Here is a 17,794-nt window from a genome sequence, read left to right as displayed (position 1 = left end):
CACTGAAACTGAAATGACAGTATTCACTTCTGTAGTGATGGGTACCTTTTCAAAGATCAGTAGATTAAAAGATCACCTATGGTTATTAAGAGCTAAAGATAACATCAGTCAACAACTTAAAAATTTTCTTCAAAATTCTTTGGGGAGAAACAGAAAAAAGTTAACACGTATTTTTCTTAGCTCAGTATCACACAGCAATAGCTTCAGTGACTGCACTAATAATTGGACAATCCTAGATTTTTACCGATTGCATTGCCTTATTTGCAACTTCTAAAGAAGGAACAGTCCTGTTTTGTATAAGAAATACCCAATAGATAATCAATTCTCTCTTGTCCCATTCCACTGGGATATCTAGACAGAAGYAGGCAGCAGAATCTACCTCAGCAGGTCTGACCATTTAGTGCACTTCATGGCAAGATGCATATGGACAGAAAACTGTGCAAAGACAATAGTCAAAACTTGGCTTTCTTATCATCACTGTTCTTGGTACTTAGTTCTAAGTTACATGTTCATTAACAGCTCTCAAGGCACTGCAACAACACTAAAGTGTAACAACCATCCAGTTGGAAGCCATCTACCACACAAGCCCTACAGCAGTCCAAGGGACTTCATGTAAMTTTAAGATTATAAGAATGCTAATTCAGCCTTCTAGATAAAATTTACAACAGCCGAAAGTGTTCTCCATGATGTCTAAAATCTTCCTAAATACTGATGATCTATGTACTGCCTCCTTCCATTAGCATTAATTTCTCTAAATCCAAGGACTACTATGTATTATATTGACTATCCTACCAGAGACAAAGGCAATATTCTGTAATGAAGGTGCATTACATGGCAACAGAATTAATAGAATTAATTTTAACAATTCAAAATGTTGACAAACATACCTGAAGAATTCTGTTTACTTTTACAACAGGAGCTTCATCATTTACTGCAGTAACAGTTACAAACACAGTTTGGGGCAAACTTTGTTTCCACAACTCTGTGTTATTTACTAWCACAGTAAAATTGTCCATCAGCTCTTCACTGTCATCATGAACATAGTAGATTAATTCTTGTTCCACCTAAAAAAYACAACAAGCTGAAAAACTAAAGGGGCTAGAAGAAAATAAATGTCACATTGAAAAATATCCTAGTCATGAATTTCTGTAGTTACTGCATGAGCATTTTATGCCTTCTAAGCCTTCATTTATGCTGTAATATCATATCTGTACCTCTATCTTTGCTCCATTCACAATATTAGACTTTACTGCTCATCTGTCCATTTCTCTAGACAGAGTATCTTGCCAGTCTTKGCACTCTCCCTTCCTCCTGAAGGAAAAATGGAAATCCAATCCCACTACATTTAACAATGCTTATTGCAATCTACAAACATAGTGTTAGCAAATGGTGACTTATGACACRATTTTGCTCCTTGGAGCTAATAGACTCAAAACTAGCAAATTGTGCATATACTGGCTGTCTGTGAGCAAAGAARTTACCTTAAAAATCACTTTTTTCCCACTTTCCTCTTTGTTCCATCTGCATACCACTTGCACTGGTCTTTTCAAAATGCACTCACAGTCTCACATTTCCAGAGTATCTACCTGAATAGAAAGTAACTGCCTGAATGTGAATGGCCCATCAGTCTACTGGGATTATAGCACACCTGTATGTGCCAACAGTGCCATCAAGGAAGTGATGTGGTTCAACACAACAAGATAGTCTCCCTGCCCTCTCCAAATGGCCAGCTAGAAACTGCAGAAAGATCTTCAGCTCATGGTGAGAATRAAGCTCAAACTCATGTATCTCATCACCTCCCACAAAATCCCATAGCTTTCAGCARTACAAAGAATGAATCAAGACTACATCTAAGAAGATCTAAAAGCATTACCTGTTTTCKGGTAAACGTGGTCAACTTTATCCCAGGAGCACGAGAGTTTTCAACATACCCATGCTTTGGCTGCTCAGTTAAAATGAATTCACAGCTGAGTCCCGCAAAGTGTCCACTAGAAATTTTTAGATAATCTTCCACCAGGGCTTTTGCRCCCCCTTCAATTACTGTGAAGTTCTGTACTTCCAGTGGAATCATTCTGGGGATGATGTCTACACAGATCTSTATTCCACTCACTGTTTGGACACCATTTGTCACATCCAGAAAAAAATGGTCATCTAGTTGGTCAGAAACTGTCTGAACATACTGAACTTTGCCCTCGTCGATATCTTGCTGTGTGAAGCTCAAAACTGGCCTTTGGTCAGAACGGAGATAACTTTCTTCTGAGAAGAACTTCCGAATGTATCCATTTACTGGAAACTGTCTTATTGTGAACACAATCTCCGATGGAGAACTCTTTTCATGAACAGCCTTAGATTTAAGAGCATAYCACAAAATTATTCAAAAGGAAGTGGGAGAAATTCGATAATTCTCTTTTGTTTTTTTCACTTTTAATCCTGGGATTGCCTRCCTAACTAAACTGGCACTCCTTATCTGGATTACACTGTTTCCAAAACAATGCAAGGCTTTAACAACACACATGTTAAATAAAGGTATCATGAAAGCCACTCTGTAACCTGTAACTCTGTAACCTGTAACCACTCTGTAACTAAATACGTTCTGTAAGTTTTGAAAATTAATTTATTGCATAATTAACTAACGGCCTCACAGCTATCCCAGCCTGAAACAACGATTTCGGGATTTCAGTAACATGMGGCTGGAGCCCTCTCGCGGTGGTTACTGGAAAGCTACACACAAACAACAGGCAGGGAAGAATTAATCAAACAGAATTGGCCTCAGGTTCATGACTTGACACTTCTTAAAATTTTGGATGTTATCAAGAAATGATTTTAAGTGGGCTAGCTCCAAATTAAATCAAGCTTGTCTTTCTTCCTTAGCATTCCTCACCAAGTAAAAGCACATTACATGGAGTATGCATAATTGTTACAGCTAAAACAAATATAYATGCAGCATGTCCAAATTCTAATTTTCTTAAGCACCAATATGTAATAAAGTCAGAGAATATGGGCAGGTTTTAATATAATCAGCTTTCCTTCATAAAAATGGAAGCTTGCTAAGTATCAGTCTCTCCGGAATCAAGCACTCAGAAAGCAGTCATATTAGTTGTAATCAAAAGGAATTAAAGAAGACACAAACTGAAGACACTGCAATGGTTGAAAAAACAGTGAGAAGAACTTGCCACAAGATTGGAGAAATGGACAACATGGTTAACCTACTTGCAGCTTTCCTTTACTGATTTTAACTGGTTTTCCTTCTTCAACCAAGAGATTGTTTTTGTTCACAATCCTTGGGGGCTGCTGATGACTTTCCAAATATATGCGAACCTGCAGTTCAGCATCCAGGTGAACATCTCCAGCATGGACTGTAAAGTTAAATGTGTCAATAAGGTTGCTGCTGTTATCATGTCTGTAGGTTACATGCCCCTTTATGAGATCAAGYTGAGTAAAGGAATCCATTAATAGATTATTCACATATATTCTCCCATATTTTGGGAAGGAGTGTATCTCATAGGAAAAGTCACGATAATTTCTTATGTCTTGGTTTGTAGTAGCACTTAGGTTAGCTGTTGAAACAGTTTCTTCTTTCCCTTTTTGAACCAACAATCCTGTATTATTTGCCAACCTAACATAAGGATCAGTGGCATTAACTTCTAGAAGCAAAGAAGTAGAGTGCTTGCCATCTGTTACAAAAAGGACAAAACGCCCAAAATCTGCACCATGGTGTATAAACAGGACTTGCTTTTGCTCCAGGTCTACTTGTTTGAATTGGTAGAGTCTATGCAAAGTATCATTTGTTAGCACCAAGTCCCCATTGGAAATACCACGTCTAGTATATAGCAACTGYCCATCATCAAAATCAGAATCAGGATCATGATAGCAAAGATCTGCCAAAGTTAATAATCGCTGCCCATTTCTCACTATGTCAAATATCTTATCAATTATGCGTACTGGTTTTTCATCATTCTTCAGATGGACAGAAATGTAGAATCTAATTTCTACTGACAAGGGTTCTACTTCCGGATTGAATTCTGTTCCCTTTCCTGACTCTTCGCTGGAAGCTCTGACAAGAAATTCATCAAACACAGTCTCAGAATCATCATGCACATACATGAGGCTCTTATCAGTTATATCTTTATTAGTGAAAGTTGTAAGATTGCAATTGTTCTTGAATGGTCCAGAAAAATTAGTAAGTTTTAATTTTCCATGCTTAGGAAACTGTATAACCTCATATTGGAAAGTTTTATTATCGGGTGTTTGCACAAACAATTTTGTGCTTGTTATTAATTCTCCTTCCCCTTCAGTAACATTAAGGCCATTGTTAGTCAAAATAATGTTTCTGAAATCTGATTTGATGAAGACTTCAAAGTCATAGAAATTTGATTCCAGATATTTTGTAGAAATGAGAAATCTAAATGAATCATAGTTGTCTTCATGGTACCTGCTGATTAATTCATATGCCACTTTTTGATCAGTAATGTCTTTCTGGCTAAAGACKGAATCTTTTTTCAAARGCTGGTCATTAAGCAGTATCTGTCCCTTCTTTGGTAGGGACAGAAGTTTAAAATGAAGGTCATCTTCAGGTATTTCTAGACCTGCAATCACAGCAAAAAGATTATCAGAATTCAAATACTTCTTTTTTGATTTTTCAATTTCTAGAGGAGCATGTTTCAGTAGACTGTATCTTAGCCATTTCACTTTGATTGGAAATGTGTGCTCTTCAGTGATTCTGTTTCCTATGCTAACTTTGAATTTAAATTGGTCRGTAACATTTTCCAGCTGAATGTCTTTAAAAGTGCTACAGTATCTCACACGGCTGCGCTGAAGAGAGCGTTGAGAAAAARAGCTGACTTGCTTCCATTCACCCCTTGAATGCTGCCTTTGGACCTGACCAAAGCGAGGGGCCTCTGTGATCTCGTACCGTATCTCCAGATCCCGGAGAACAGCATTTGTTTCAACTGCCAGATGCCTAGGTTTTATAAGAGCTGTAACACCTTGGAGTAGATTTATTCCTGAGTTGTTGACAACTCTGTAATCCAAAGAAACTGCCATGACACGTAACACAACAGTGTTGCTCACCTTGTCACCATCACTTGCCCTGAGAACAATCCTTGAGTTCTTGACACCTGTGTGGACAAAGRAAATAGAGCCTTTGCTTAAGTCCTCATTAGAAAAAGTAGTGATAGCTTTTCCAGGATGCTTTGAATTTTCTAAAAATCCTGCATCTGCATTCAGATTACCAAGCACCGAAAGACTGAGACGCACAGAATCCGTATCTTYATCTAGAACTTTTATCAGGTCAGTAGTCAAACGTTTCTTTGAGTTCTCTAGCAGAAGCAGTAGATTTCCCTCAGGAAGTATGATCTCTGGTGCATCATTTACKGGAGTGACAGTAATGCTAAACATATGCTGTTCATTTCCTTGCAAGTATGGAGATGATAGAATCTTCTCACTGCTGGTAAAAATGGAGAAATTAAAATAATCGTAAGTATTCTCGGAGCCATCATGGACATAAAGGATCTTCCCTTGCCATATATCCTGCACAGTAAATGTATTTACCTCCTGCAATGGTTCAACATTCAGTTTCAAGCTTCCATGGGAGGGTGGTGCCTTTATATCAAAAAGAATTTGTGACTGATGAATTCCTAATTCCTGAAAGTCTAAGTTAACTTCAATATGCTTAGAGTCAAGTGAAGCTTGTCCACCCTCCAGCACAATCAAATTACTTAGAACTAAAAAGTGGCTTTTGTAGTCCTTGCCYAGAGAAATTGAGCTTTCATGGGAAATGGCAAATACAGGAGCTGCTTTTACAGGAGGGCTCTTTACAGCTAAAGAAAGATTTGTATTAAAAGCACTCTGCATTTCACATCCAGCCGAAATGTCCTTAGTTACCAGAACATTCTTCAGTGATTTCTTTTCTGAGTTGGCTTTCAGGTTTCTTAAGCAGCCTTTGAAGGATCCTCCTCTGGCATACTTCCCAGATACTGAGATTAATTTAATCACTTCTGATCTTATACTGTCATCTACACCACCTACAAAGAAGGATCCCTCCAGAAGTGGCAACTTACTGGGGGGAGGTAATGTTTTTTTCACAGTTTCTTCATCCAATGTTAGCTGTAAATATTCTGCAGTAAATTTCAGTTTGACGTAGTGCCAACAATTATCATTGACTGACCTATGAGACAAAAGATGGGTTCTACTTTTATGTTTTCCAACATARGCTTTTATTAAACCATCTTCTATTTCCATAGCAATGAAATCTCCTGCTTGCCCAGGATGGTAAAGTAGCAAGCCACGAGCAGCTAATGTTTGTAAAGTATACTCAAAGATTCCCTCATTGTCCACATTCCATGATGGGAAAGAAATATAGGACCTGGAACTGAAGAAACTAATGGGCTCTTCTTCACCTGCAAAGAACTCATCACTGCACCCCACTGAAACTTCATGGATGGTTTTGAAGCCAGGAGAAGGTCTCAGAGGCATCAGAATGTCTAACTGATTGAACAGCASATCATCAATACATCCTCGGAAACCAGGCAGTGCTCCAGCAAGGTAGGGAACATCAAGTTTACCAGTACCACCTATGTAGAATCCATAATCGATGTTTAATTCATAAAGAGTTCCAGGCATTTTCACATTGGTTCTATCAAGTTTATCAACTACAAATGTGACATTATCTTGTACATGATGTAGTTCAAGGAGGTGCCAAGCTAAATCGTTTAGCTGAGATCTCTGCTGAGGATGCAGTACTCGTTCGCCCGCACCAAAGTTAATTCTCAACTGCAACAGAACAAAATTTTAACTATCAAAATCCATAGTGGTATTTTTCACAATCATCTGTTAATATATAGTTAATATATTGATTTTCAAACATTTTCATAATGAGCATTTAATTAACAAAATATAATTGAAAAAATAAAATTCCACTAAAATTCTGTGTAGGTTTACCTGCCATCACAAATATAACTTGAATAACTGCAGAAGCAGGAATGGACCCCTCTGCCACTCTGCTAGGAACAGCTCCTGAGAACCCAACTGAGAGTGGCCTTTCAGGACCTTACTTTGCAGCAAAACAGTTATTCAGATTCAAGTATTTTCTCTAATGCTAACATCATCAAATTTGAAATTTTGCCTTTACTGAATGCTTTGAAGACAATGATCTGGATTTCAATATCCAGAGATAGCAAAGGCTATAGAGATAGAACTATAATTGTAAGATATAAAAGCCATGCTTTGAAATTATTAATTATATTGTGTGATTTTTCCATTTCTTTAAACAGAAACTTTTTTAGATACTTTGTTATAGATTACAGCCTAAAGAAAAACTCTGAGCAATACAGGCTACATGCATTTTTTGGCWACAATTACAATGCATACTTGTACATATCCTGAGCGTAGTTCTATTAAACAATAATCTGTCTTCCCAGCTGCAAGAAGAAGCAGTCCCTGTGGCTTGCTTGTTCGAAACTGCAGCTGTAAGGATGTCTGAGTAGATGCTTCTGCCATGTTCAGCTCCACAAAGCTATCCCCATAAAATGATACTGAAAGAAATAAAGGAAAATAAACAGGAAATTTAATAACACACAAAAAAATCTTTCTCTTATCCATACCTAAACATATGTAAAAACTTATTATTTTCTATATACTTACATTCAAATGAAAATAAAATCTCAGATATCAAATTCACCAGTCCAAGCAACTTAATAAGAGCCCAATGGCCATACCAGATTGGACAAAGCATGAATACAGTCCAKTGTTCTTATCTCCAACAAAGATGACTGGGAATTATAAGAATTAGAAGTGCAGTGCAATTGTATGGAATAATTTCTTCCAAATACTCCTTTTTTTCTTTCTTTTGTTCGTTTGTTGCAGGTGTTTTCGTGAGCTTATCACACCCAGTCTATTTTGGAGCTGCCAAAAAATTTCTCTCTGAAGTATTCCTCTAGTTTCTCTTTGGAAACATCTTCATCTACAACATGCTCTTACATCTCCATTGGAGACATCATATGACATCTCTGCAGAGAAGACCCACAAGCCTCCTGCCACCAGCATCATTTACAGATGWTTTCATCCCTCTATTCCAGGCAAAACTGCCCTCTTATTTCCTACATGCAACCTCCAACCACTCCTGTTGGCCAAACACTCAGTTCTGTACAAGTCTTCTTCACTGTCGTCTCCCCTCTTTTCTGCCCTGAAGAACTGTAACACCAGGAAGATTTCCAGTTTGACTACTCACTACATTTACCATTCCCATTATTACTAATCTGAACAGCACAGATCCTAAGACCAAACTCTAAAAACTCTGCTGGTAACTTCCCTCTGACACATGAAAAAAAATAAATCAATCATTTACCACCCCTCCGATTTAATCAATTACTTAATATGCAAAGCCCTGCACTCCAATGACTGCTCAAAAGCCTTTAGCAGCAAACTTCATCAAAAGACTTTCGAAACTCTAAAACTTAGACATCTTGCCCACCSCCATCAAGGCAACTCTAGGGGGTTTGTAAAGCAGAACTTTTCTCTGAAAAAATCTTACAGACTCTTCTAAATTTGATCCTTYTCACTTGTGCATATTTTACACTTTATTACACTACATATAAATTTGTGTTATGGATGTCAGGTTTACAGTTCCCTGGTAATTATTTTTTTTTAATACTGGGATAAAATCTGCCACCATCCAGCCTTCAGCTACCAAGAAGTACCTTTAAGCATAAGATCAAATATTATCCTTAGCAAGAAAGTTATTTCATCCTCAAGTTTTTTTAGGTCAACTCGTCTCTTGCCCTGCCTCCACCCCAAAAAAGGAATTTCAGTTCGGGAATCTTCCCAATTAGTAGTAAATGCCATTTAGTTTAGCTTCCCTAGAGTAGACATGCCCTTTCTGAGTGCTTCTTTTATACTAGTAACTTAATCAACTGGGAGAACAGACCCTCTGCAGATTTTTTGTTCTTTTGCACTTAAGGAGGATTTAGTAAAAGCTTTGATTCCTTCAAGCTGATCTTTGACCTTTTTTTTTTTTTTCCCAGACATGTCTGTTTTCAAATTCCATCTGCCAAAGTTTATGATGCTTTCAGCTGTGTTTGGATATAGCTTCTAATAACATCACCAGTTAAATATTTATTTTGCAATTTTTATCTTCRTTCTAAAATAAATTTCTCCTTTTAACACAGTTCTTTTTAAAATCAAGCGTAACTGCAGAGTACTTTTGAGGTTTAATTGTTCCAGTCCCTATAGTAGTTGTCCCTTTGCTTAATCTAATRCACCCTGACAACTCTTACAAAGTGTGGCTTTAACTCTGACTCTGAACTGGATTCTGCACAGAGAACCAAATCAAAGATCTCATTTAGCAGCTCATTCATGAAATAAYCAATAATAGCATCCAAAAATTTTATGTAGGATGTATAAAAATTCTAGGTAGCTTCCTCAAGAACAAAGATTTCAGCAAATCCCAGCCAAAAACTATGTAATATCAAGTTACATTAAGTACCCTGAGAAACACAGGAAAGAATTTTACATTATTGAAATGCAATAATTTTTCCAAAGGAAGAAGCACCACTGTGCATAGAAAAATGGAATCAAGTGGAACAAAAAGGAATTCCTCCCCAGCCATTTGCTTCTAGTTCAAAAGAAGTCTTTATTAAATAGCTTAAATATATCTTACAGGTTTTACATTAAATTTATACACTGAGAGGACCTATGCCATTTGTTATATGTAGAAATGTTATTCTGTGGGGTAAATAAAGGAAGACCTCTGTGTCCTGTGCTCTGCAGCAATCAGGTCCACAAGAGGCTGGGGGAGCATGGCCAGGAGAGCTGACCCGAACTGGCCAAAGGGATGTTCCAACATGCCCAGGATACGCACTGGGGGAGTGGCTATCAGTCAGCAGATGGCAAGCAACTGTACTATAAATCACTGGTCCATTTTGGGTTTTATTTTTCTCTCTCTTTTTGTTGTCTCCTGTTTCATTACTATTATATTTTACTTTGTGTCAATTATTAAACTAGTCTTATCTCATGGGGTGGGGGACTCAGCAAGTGACTGCATGGTACTTAGTTATCAGCTGGGTTTAAGCCATGACAATTTCCAAACGTCACAGGAAGCATAACCTTGCTGTCTGAACCTGTCTTAATCAAAAAAAACTCCATTTCCTTCAGCACTGTTTATCAGTRTACCCGTAGGTACAGAAAGGTTTCACCCTGAGCAGACAGACCCTTTGTCTCACCCTACTGAGATGCCAAGAAGCAGTTACATTAAGTTTGCTACGTTACATCCTGGTACCCCTATAGAACTGGCAAGTAGAAGATTTACTTTTATTTTATCAGTGGACTTCCTCARAAATTAAGAAGTGAAATTAAAATATTTCACAGATGTCAATGTCCTGAAAGTTTTATTACAATCACTGTGGCACAACTTCTAGATTTAGTTGAATTTCTCAAWCAAAAGTAACGGCTGCTGTTGGAAATCAAAAATTACTTTTCAATAGACCTGAGCATGAAAAAACATTGGATTTTGGGGGAAGCAATTAAGCAGAAAGATTAACTGCCAGTGGATTACTAGGTGAGATTTAGACTAACTAGAATTAAGCTGTGAAGTCACTATTTTGCACTGTACCCCTGGGCAACAGTTTGATATTTAGACTATAAATTAATTTCCTGGAAAGAAAAAAGAAAGCTAAGTTAAAGCTTCTGCTTTCCATAAAATCCTTCAGCATCAGAATCCATCACTGAAGGTGAGGTAGGTAGGCACTGATCCAGCACTAAACAAGATTTTGGACCACCTACAATGCCTTGGCATGATTTCTCCTTCATTACCTAACGAAGTAAGAAGTATGTTATTATACTGTAGAAATCAAGTTCCTCTAGAACAGACACTTCTAGAATTTCTGATTGAAACCAAGTTATGACTGACCTTTAAATTAATCTGGTGCTTTTGAACAGGGGACATTTTGTCATGGACCATTGTGATGTTAATCACACCATTACAGAAAATAAGCAGAGCTCAGCCAGCAATACCAGTCTTGGAAGTCTCTTGCTACTTGAACAGGTGAATTAAACATATCATACACGGAATGATTTCTTTGGAGTGCCTGGCAGACAACGTATTCTGTAATATCTCTGTGCCTCTAAAGGAAAAGACAGTGAAAGCAGTTGAGAATAATAATCAGATCTATGTTAGCTATTAATGTCCATTTATGGACATGGAAATAGAACACAAAGGCTCACAAAAATAGAGGCATGATCATTTGGTATGCAAAGTTAAAGATCTGTTCAACCTGAGTTACTGGCTAATTTGTAGTCCCTATATTTCTTCCATTTCCCTTACAGTCAACCCTCAGGTCTGGGGCTGGGGCTATAAATTTCTCCCTSTATTTCCATCATAACAGGCATTTATATGGAAAGTATAAGTTTTGAAAATTTCATTTCAAGTAATTTTACTGAAGATTCTTGACCAYTTCTGTCCACAATAGCCTTCTTTGACGTAACCATTAGAAATCAGGCATAGCAAAAGTCTCCACATGGTAACAAAGTAAAAGATTTTTCACTCATCCCCTAGTAATGGTATTAGGTTGATATTAAATAATTTTGTTCAGCTTTCATTCTTTTTGTTAAAACATCAAATTCCACAAACAGCTACCCTCTGAATAATATTTCCCTTCTTCCTTTACACAAAGCACAAAGAAATAAAAGCCTCATCTCTTCTCCACTGCCAGAACTAGTAATCCCACTAATGTATCTACAAGAAACCAAATTCATACTTACCAGTTTTCACAAGCTATAAAATCAACAAAAACAACAAAAACAACAAAAACAACAAAAACAACAAAAACAACATCAACACTAAAGAGCTAACTGAAAAAAAAGGATTTCTTTCCTCTTTCTTTGTGTCCATGTTTTCTTTTTCAGCTGAGATCAAGTGTATTCTCAAAAATGCCATTACAACAGTGACCTTGGAGTCACCATTCCACATTCAGTTCTTATTTGGAAGTAATTTAATAAAGCCTYATATCTGTTCAATTCCTTTTGGTCTCCACTGTGGACAGGAAACAGCCAAATCTATAGAAATGATTGCTATCCACAATTTACAGGTATCTAGGTGGCATAGAGAAGCTCCTTTTTGGCTAGATGCTTGATGCACGCCACTCCCAAGTTACTCCAAATGTACAGTGTCCCTTCAGGAAAATAAAGGTACTTAACTTTCTAAACACCAAGAGAACCAAGATTAAAGGTTAATTCATCCATTCTAAGAGCACTGATAAACTGGAAAAAGCAAGCACATCAACTGCAACTGGTGAGGTATGGCTTCAGCAACCCCCTAGTGTATCTAAAGGCAACTCCTTTTTAAGTAATTTGAGTGAATAAGCTTCCCATTGTCCAGCTGAGATCTGCACCTTGAAGTTTGTCCCCTGCAGGTCATTCACAAAGCTGTAACAGTAACAGAAATCAACTCACACAAGTGAGTGATATTTACTCAGATAAATATCATTTTTTCAGATGACAGTGGTMTTCTATCAGTCTGTTGACAAACTTGCGCATATTTTTGACTCTGCTATTTGGGATGTTCAAAYAGAAGCCCTTCCTAAGTGCATCAAGCATTTCTCCTGTGGTTCGTGTAACTATTCCTTTTGTAAAGCATACTTTTTCACACCAATARCAGACTACTAAATACAATCTGGGAGAACTCGCTTCAGGGCTGCAGAGAAATCAAAGTGATATAATTTTGCATCCCTCCCTGCCTTTGTCCCTCTATTCTTAAAACAGAGCAGTTGTTTCTCATACTTCTAAACTTCTTCTGTAATAATAAGTTATTTATGGTGCTCCAGTAAGAGACAGAACTAGGCTGTACAACCTACAAAATGAAGGCAGGCTTCCAAATAGTAAAAATCCTTTCAGCTATATAAAAGTASAACCTGAAGCCTCAGTTAGGAGTCCATAAGCACTGAATGGTAGGTTAACTAAGACAGACACTTTAAGTCCCAATAGTTTCTGCTGTAACTGAGATAAAATATGCAGATCCCGGCTGATGAAGACGTAAGGCTGAACTGTTTCCCAAAACCTCAGGAAAAACAGCTCACAAGAGCCAACATAAATAAAATAGGAAGACTCTCCCTAGAGATAGGATTTGAGTGATGGAAAGGAGTGTTCAGAGCCTTTTAATACCAAATAAAAATATGTTTTTSTGATATTAATAACTTCTAAAAGCCTTGTTTAGTCTGACTGTACAGCACAAGTAGAGACAGATTAAAAAGCGAGAAAAAAATTAGTGAAAGAGCACCGAATTCCAGGTATCCAATATAATAAGCTTTAAGAAAAAAGACTGAGTGATTAAAGAATACGTTTGCAATTACTGCATGGACTCATAATTTGCACTATCAACATGCTAGAGCTTGCCTAAAGAACCAAATAATTTCTCTAACTCCTTCCCAATACAATATCTTGCCACCCAGATCCAAGATTTCAATCACTGCACCAACTGAAGAGTAGCCAGTCGTCTCCAAAGAGTATGCCCTGGTRTTCAGACACTCCTACAAAAATTTGTAGCTTTAGAGTGTTTCAGTTCTGTGCTGAGTAATTTACCTGGAACAGAGATCATCTGAAGCGGTGCTTCTCACATGCTGCAAGTATCTGTTCCAAAATTTTGTGATTGTACAATTATTTACTAAGCTAGTTGTATTTCTTCCTTTCATCTTGAATCTGACATTAACATGCTTGAAACCACTACAACCACAAAAGAATCTCAACCTCAGATTTTGAAGAATTACACATTGAATTCTAGCACTTACTTACAGTTACTTTGAATGTAATTAATTTATGCAAAAGTTTCTGAAAAAAAACTTGTCCAAGAGGTATGACAAAGATGCTACAATGACAGGAGAAAGAGAAAAATTCTTTAACTTACTTAAAATTAAAGATAACTTCCAGGAAAAGTATCTTACATGGCTAACACTTCGCTGGAATTTTAGAAAGGTCTGTTTAATTGTCCTGGGTTTGGCTGGGATACAGTTAATTTTCTTCTTACTAGCAGGTACAGTGCTGTGGTTTGGATTTACAACACATCAATGATAAAAATCACTGTTTTTTTTAAATGTAGAGCCATTAACAAAAGAAATTGCTAGAGACTTCATGGSACTGTCAGGAGTGTTATATCCTAGAAATTAAGATGATCAGTTCCACTGATTTAAAGCTCAATAAACTAGTGGCAAAAAATCAAATTTGACCACAATCACTTCCTTAAAGTAATTTCATAATTGTTTTTTTTTTTGCTTTGAACAACAGTGAAGAATCAGATCCGTAGCTAACTTGTCCCAGGTTTCTGACTGAAACATGACCCCATGCTAGGAACCCTTACAGCTAGTTACAGTGACTGCTCACTAAAACTTGACTGAATTAATTTTAAAGTCCTGATCAGAACTTCATGAGCATGATGAACTTAAAACTGTCCTTGCACTGATATAATCCTATGCTGATGATAGTCCAGTCTCTSACAGTGAATCTCAATGTTACTTACTTTTGTAGGAGGAAAACGTGAACCTCCTTTCAACAGTTACTATTTATCAATTGCGGGAAAAAAAGCTCCAGAAAATACACCCTTAGAAAAAAAAAGGCACTCATGACTTCTTTTCTTTTACAGCTAGATGAAACCATATTTTGAATATTCTGTTTTTAATAAGTATTTGCTGCATCACAGATAAGATCAAAATCAACTTTTGAGAGGGCAAAACACCACAGAAAACATAACATGGTTTGCTTGCAACTCTTACACTCTCCAAAACACTGTGCTGATACTTCAGTAACAGGAGTTTGTTAATGAAGCTTTGCTACAAGGAAAAAAGCAAAAGTCATGCAGCAGAATGAGAGGGGAGCAAGAAAGCTCCAAAGAATCAAAACAGCACAATTTATAATGAAATAATATTCTTCCATTTTTGTTGGCTTATCTAAGATGCTAGCAGACAATATCAATGGCACGTAAGAGACACAGAACAACTGGAAGTGGAAAAGGAAGCAGCCAGATTCACTGGAAATGCCCTTTAGGGCAAAATACAACCATTATCCAAAAGGGAATTCTAAAAGTTGATTCTTTACACTTTCTCAGTGTAAAATTTAGTGAGATTTCATGGGTGAATCAAACACTACCAGAGCATGTAAGCCTACTACACACACCTAAAACATACTCAATGAGGAATATCCTCATGTCGCATCTACAAATGCTTTACACACCCGACGTGATGTTAAAGGTTCTTTCCAAACCAAAGCATTCTATGATCTCCAGATAAAAGATGGTCCTATAGGTAAAACACTGAACATGAAATGAAGAGAGCTGACACTATTTTCTGGTTCTATAACAGAAACTCACCAAAAACTGGAACTGAGAAAGACACTTAAAACCTATTTCAGTTCACTGCCTATGAGAAGCTAGTGCTTTTTTTTCCTTCCCAGCCTTTGACTGTTTTCTTCCCTTTCACTACATTATCTAAGGTTATAGCCATAACAGTACCTGGAATAAATGAAGAGAGCTAGAATTTAACAAGCTCTCCTGGTGGTGATGTCAGTCCACACAGCCCAGCAAAGCTCAGCTTGAAGGCAGCTCAACCAGAACATCACAGGTTGGCACATCTCAAGGCAGCAGRCTTGTGTCCCTACCAGGTGATTTGGAAATCTATCCTTTGACTTTACCTCGCACTGCCTGTAACGCAAGGGACAGAGGACACTGCTGCAACAGCAAGCCACAAAGCACTGGCTGGCCTAACACCACTATCAGTGATATCCACAAAACTCTTYGTCATATCATTCAAGACAATGCTACTACTACTAGAGATTGCGATCTCAGTGCCACTCAGATCTCCCTGGCATCCCTGATATGCCTGAGACATCTCTACAAGGAATAAAAAATTTCTTCCACCCACCCTGGCTGCAGGGTCTTCACTCACAAAACTGGTGAGAACATCACTTAGAGCTCCACACACTGAAATTCTCTTCATGGGAAGACAAGATAGGTGTATTTCATTTATAGTATCTGAATTTAATCCTTTCATTAATCCCTTCACTGATTTCCAMAGTAAGTTTGGGTTTTTTAAGTTACTATTCAATATTAGCTCATTTCTAACCGGTCTTCTTAGCTAGTGAAAGAGATGCCACAGTAACCAACCATTCAATATTTCTAAAGAAAGTTATGGCGATTGTCTCACAAGGGATTGCAATGAGGGATAGAAGGTGGATGAAAGAGCACACTTCCTCAACTGCATGTTGATCCAATAATCTTAAAAAGATATTTCAAAAGTAAACTTCATTGCCAGTCTTTGATGCTCAAATTGCAATGTACTTCAAGTTACATCTCAAGCAGAAATAGAATTTGCAGTTCATGTTTTTGGCTGTTTCAGTGGTTTTCATGATTGCCCAAGACCTGCACTCTAAAGTGCATCACCACTGGCGAGGTGACTGCTATGTCTTGGCACGTGAAAAAACAGGCACAAGACAGCTGAAGGTGTATGCTAAAGCCCAGATCCCTGCAGATGCTGCGTGTTATTAATCATCGGAACTGCTAGCTCACATGCATGCCACAGCAGGGGATGGTATTGCAGGGAATAACTGATCGTGCCCCAGCACTTTCCTCGTGATATATCACAGTTATGATACCGGTTGCGTGGAAAGCATCCCTGTTGTTATTATGAAGTCTAGTTATGTCAAGTCTCAGCTTCTCTGCAGTAAGAGAGACACCATGGCGGGCTCACACCCGAGGGGGCAGCTCGGCCTTCACTTTAAGGCCAGGGGAGCCCACGCTTTCACAAAATGACCGCTGTCCCACCACCTGTGCGACCGCCTGCGCCGCCCGCCCGGCCCCGCTCCGCTCCCGGCCCAGGGGCTGCGGCGGCTGCCGGCCCGGGCACCGGGACAGGAGCACTCCCCGTCGGGCTGCTGCCTTCAAGGAATCACCGCCGACAAGCCGCTTCAGCGCTCTGAGAAGCCCCGCGCCGCCCGGGCCGCCCCTTCCCCCGCGGGCGCAGGTGCCTTCCGGCGCCGCCACAGCCCTACCTGCGACAGCGGGCCGGCCGGCGGCCAGCACCAGCAGCAGGGCCGACCGCAGCACGGCGGGTGCGCCAGCCATGCCGGAGCCGGGGCTCGGCCGGGCTCCCCCTCGCTCGCCGGCGCTGTCCCGGGACGGCCTCCGCCCCCCTTGGCTCCTTCCCGCCCTCCGCAGTGCGCGGCCCCTCTGCCGGCCCGCCCCCGCCCCCGCCCCAGCAGCGCCGGCCTGCAAGGGGAGACAAGGAAGAGTGCCTTTCCTCAGCGCCGGCCGCCCTTCACCCCTGTGGGTTAGGCTGTGCCTCGGCTGGGACCTGCCCAGACGTGAGTACAGCTGTTACCAGTGTTCGCCCACCTTAAACCCTCTCTCCCTATGGCCCGCCTGCCGCAGGCCATAGGTATCCCCAAATTTGAGGTATCCCCAAACCTTCCCCTCTCCTGGATGGACACCYCTCGAAGTAATTGCATGCTGTCCATGAAGAAACACATCACACTGCTTTTGGGAAGAAACATGTTACAGGCAGACCAAACAATAGCTTCAGAAACTGAGATTATTACAGAATCACAGAATCAATTAGGTTGGGAAAGACCTCTGAAAGTGAGTCCAGCCTATGACCAAACACCACTATTTCAACTCGACCATGGCACTGAGCGCCACATCCAGCCTTTCCTTAAACACCTCCAGAGATGGTAACTCCGTCACCTGGGCACCCCATTTCAATGTCTAATCACCCTTTCTGTGAAGAAATTATTCCTAATGTCCATCCTGAACCTCACTCATATA

At 39.2% G+C, this 17,794-nt stretch overlaps 1 protein-coding gene across 1 annotated transcript in view; it reads right to left on the bottom strand.

Annotated features, from left to right (window-relative positions):
- LOC130588772 (chondroitin sulfate proteoglycan 4-like) overlaps positions 1-17,133 on the bottom strand; it is a 39,955-nt gene extending 22,822 nt beyond the window's left edge. The window contains exons 1-5 of the mRNA XM_057389691.1: positions 17,023-17,133; positions 7,369-7,532; positions 3,211-6,771; positions 1,874-2,344; positions 888-1,064 (exon numbers count right to left, since the gene is read on the bottom strand). Coding sequence (XP_057245674.1) covers positions 888-1,064; positions 1,874-2,344; positions 3,211-6,771; positions 7,369-7,532; positions 17,023-17,095 — 4,446 coding nt within the window. The 5' untranslated portion in view covers positions 17,096-17,133. The remainder of the gene's footprint in view (positions 1-887; positions 1,065-1,873; positions 2,345-3,210; positions 6,772-7,368; positions 7,533-17,022) is intronic.
- Between the last annotated feature and the right edge of the window lie 661 nt (positions 17,134-17,794).

This window comes from Malurus melanocephalus, unplaced genomic scaffold, assembly GCF_030028575.1.
Source record: "Malurus melanocephalus ecotype Western Australia unplaced genomic scaffold, MMel_1.1 scaffold_18, whole genome shotgun sequence".
Classification (NCBI taxonomy): Eukaryota; Metazoa; Chordata; class Aves; order Passeriformes; family Maluridae; genus Malurus; species Malurus melanocephalus.
This window is presented reverse-complemented; position numbering and strand designations above follow the sequence as displayed.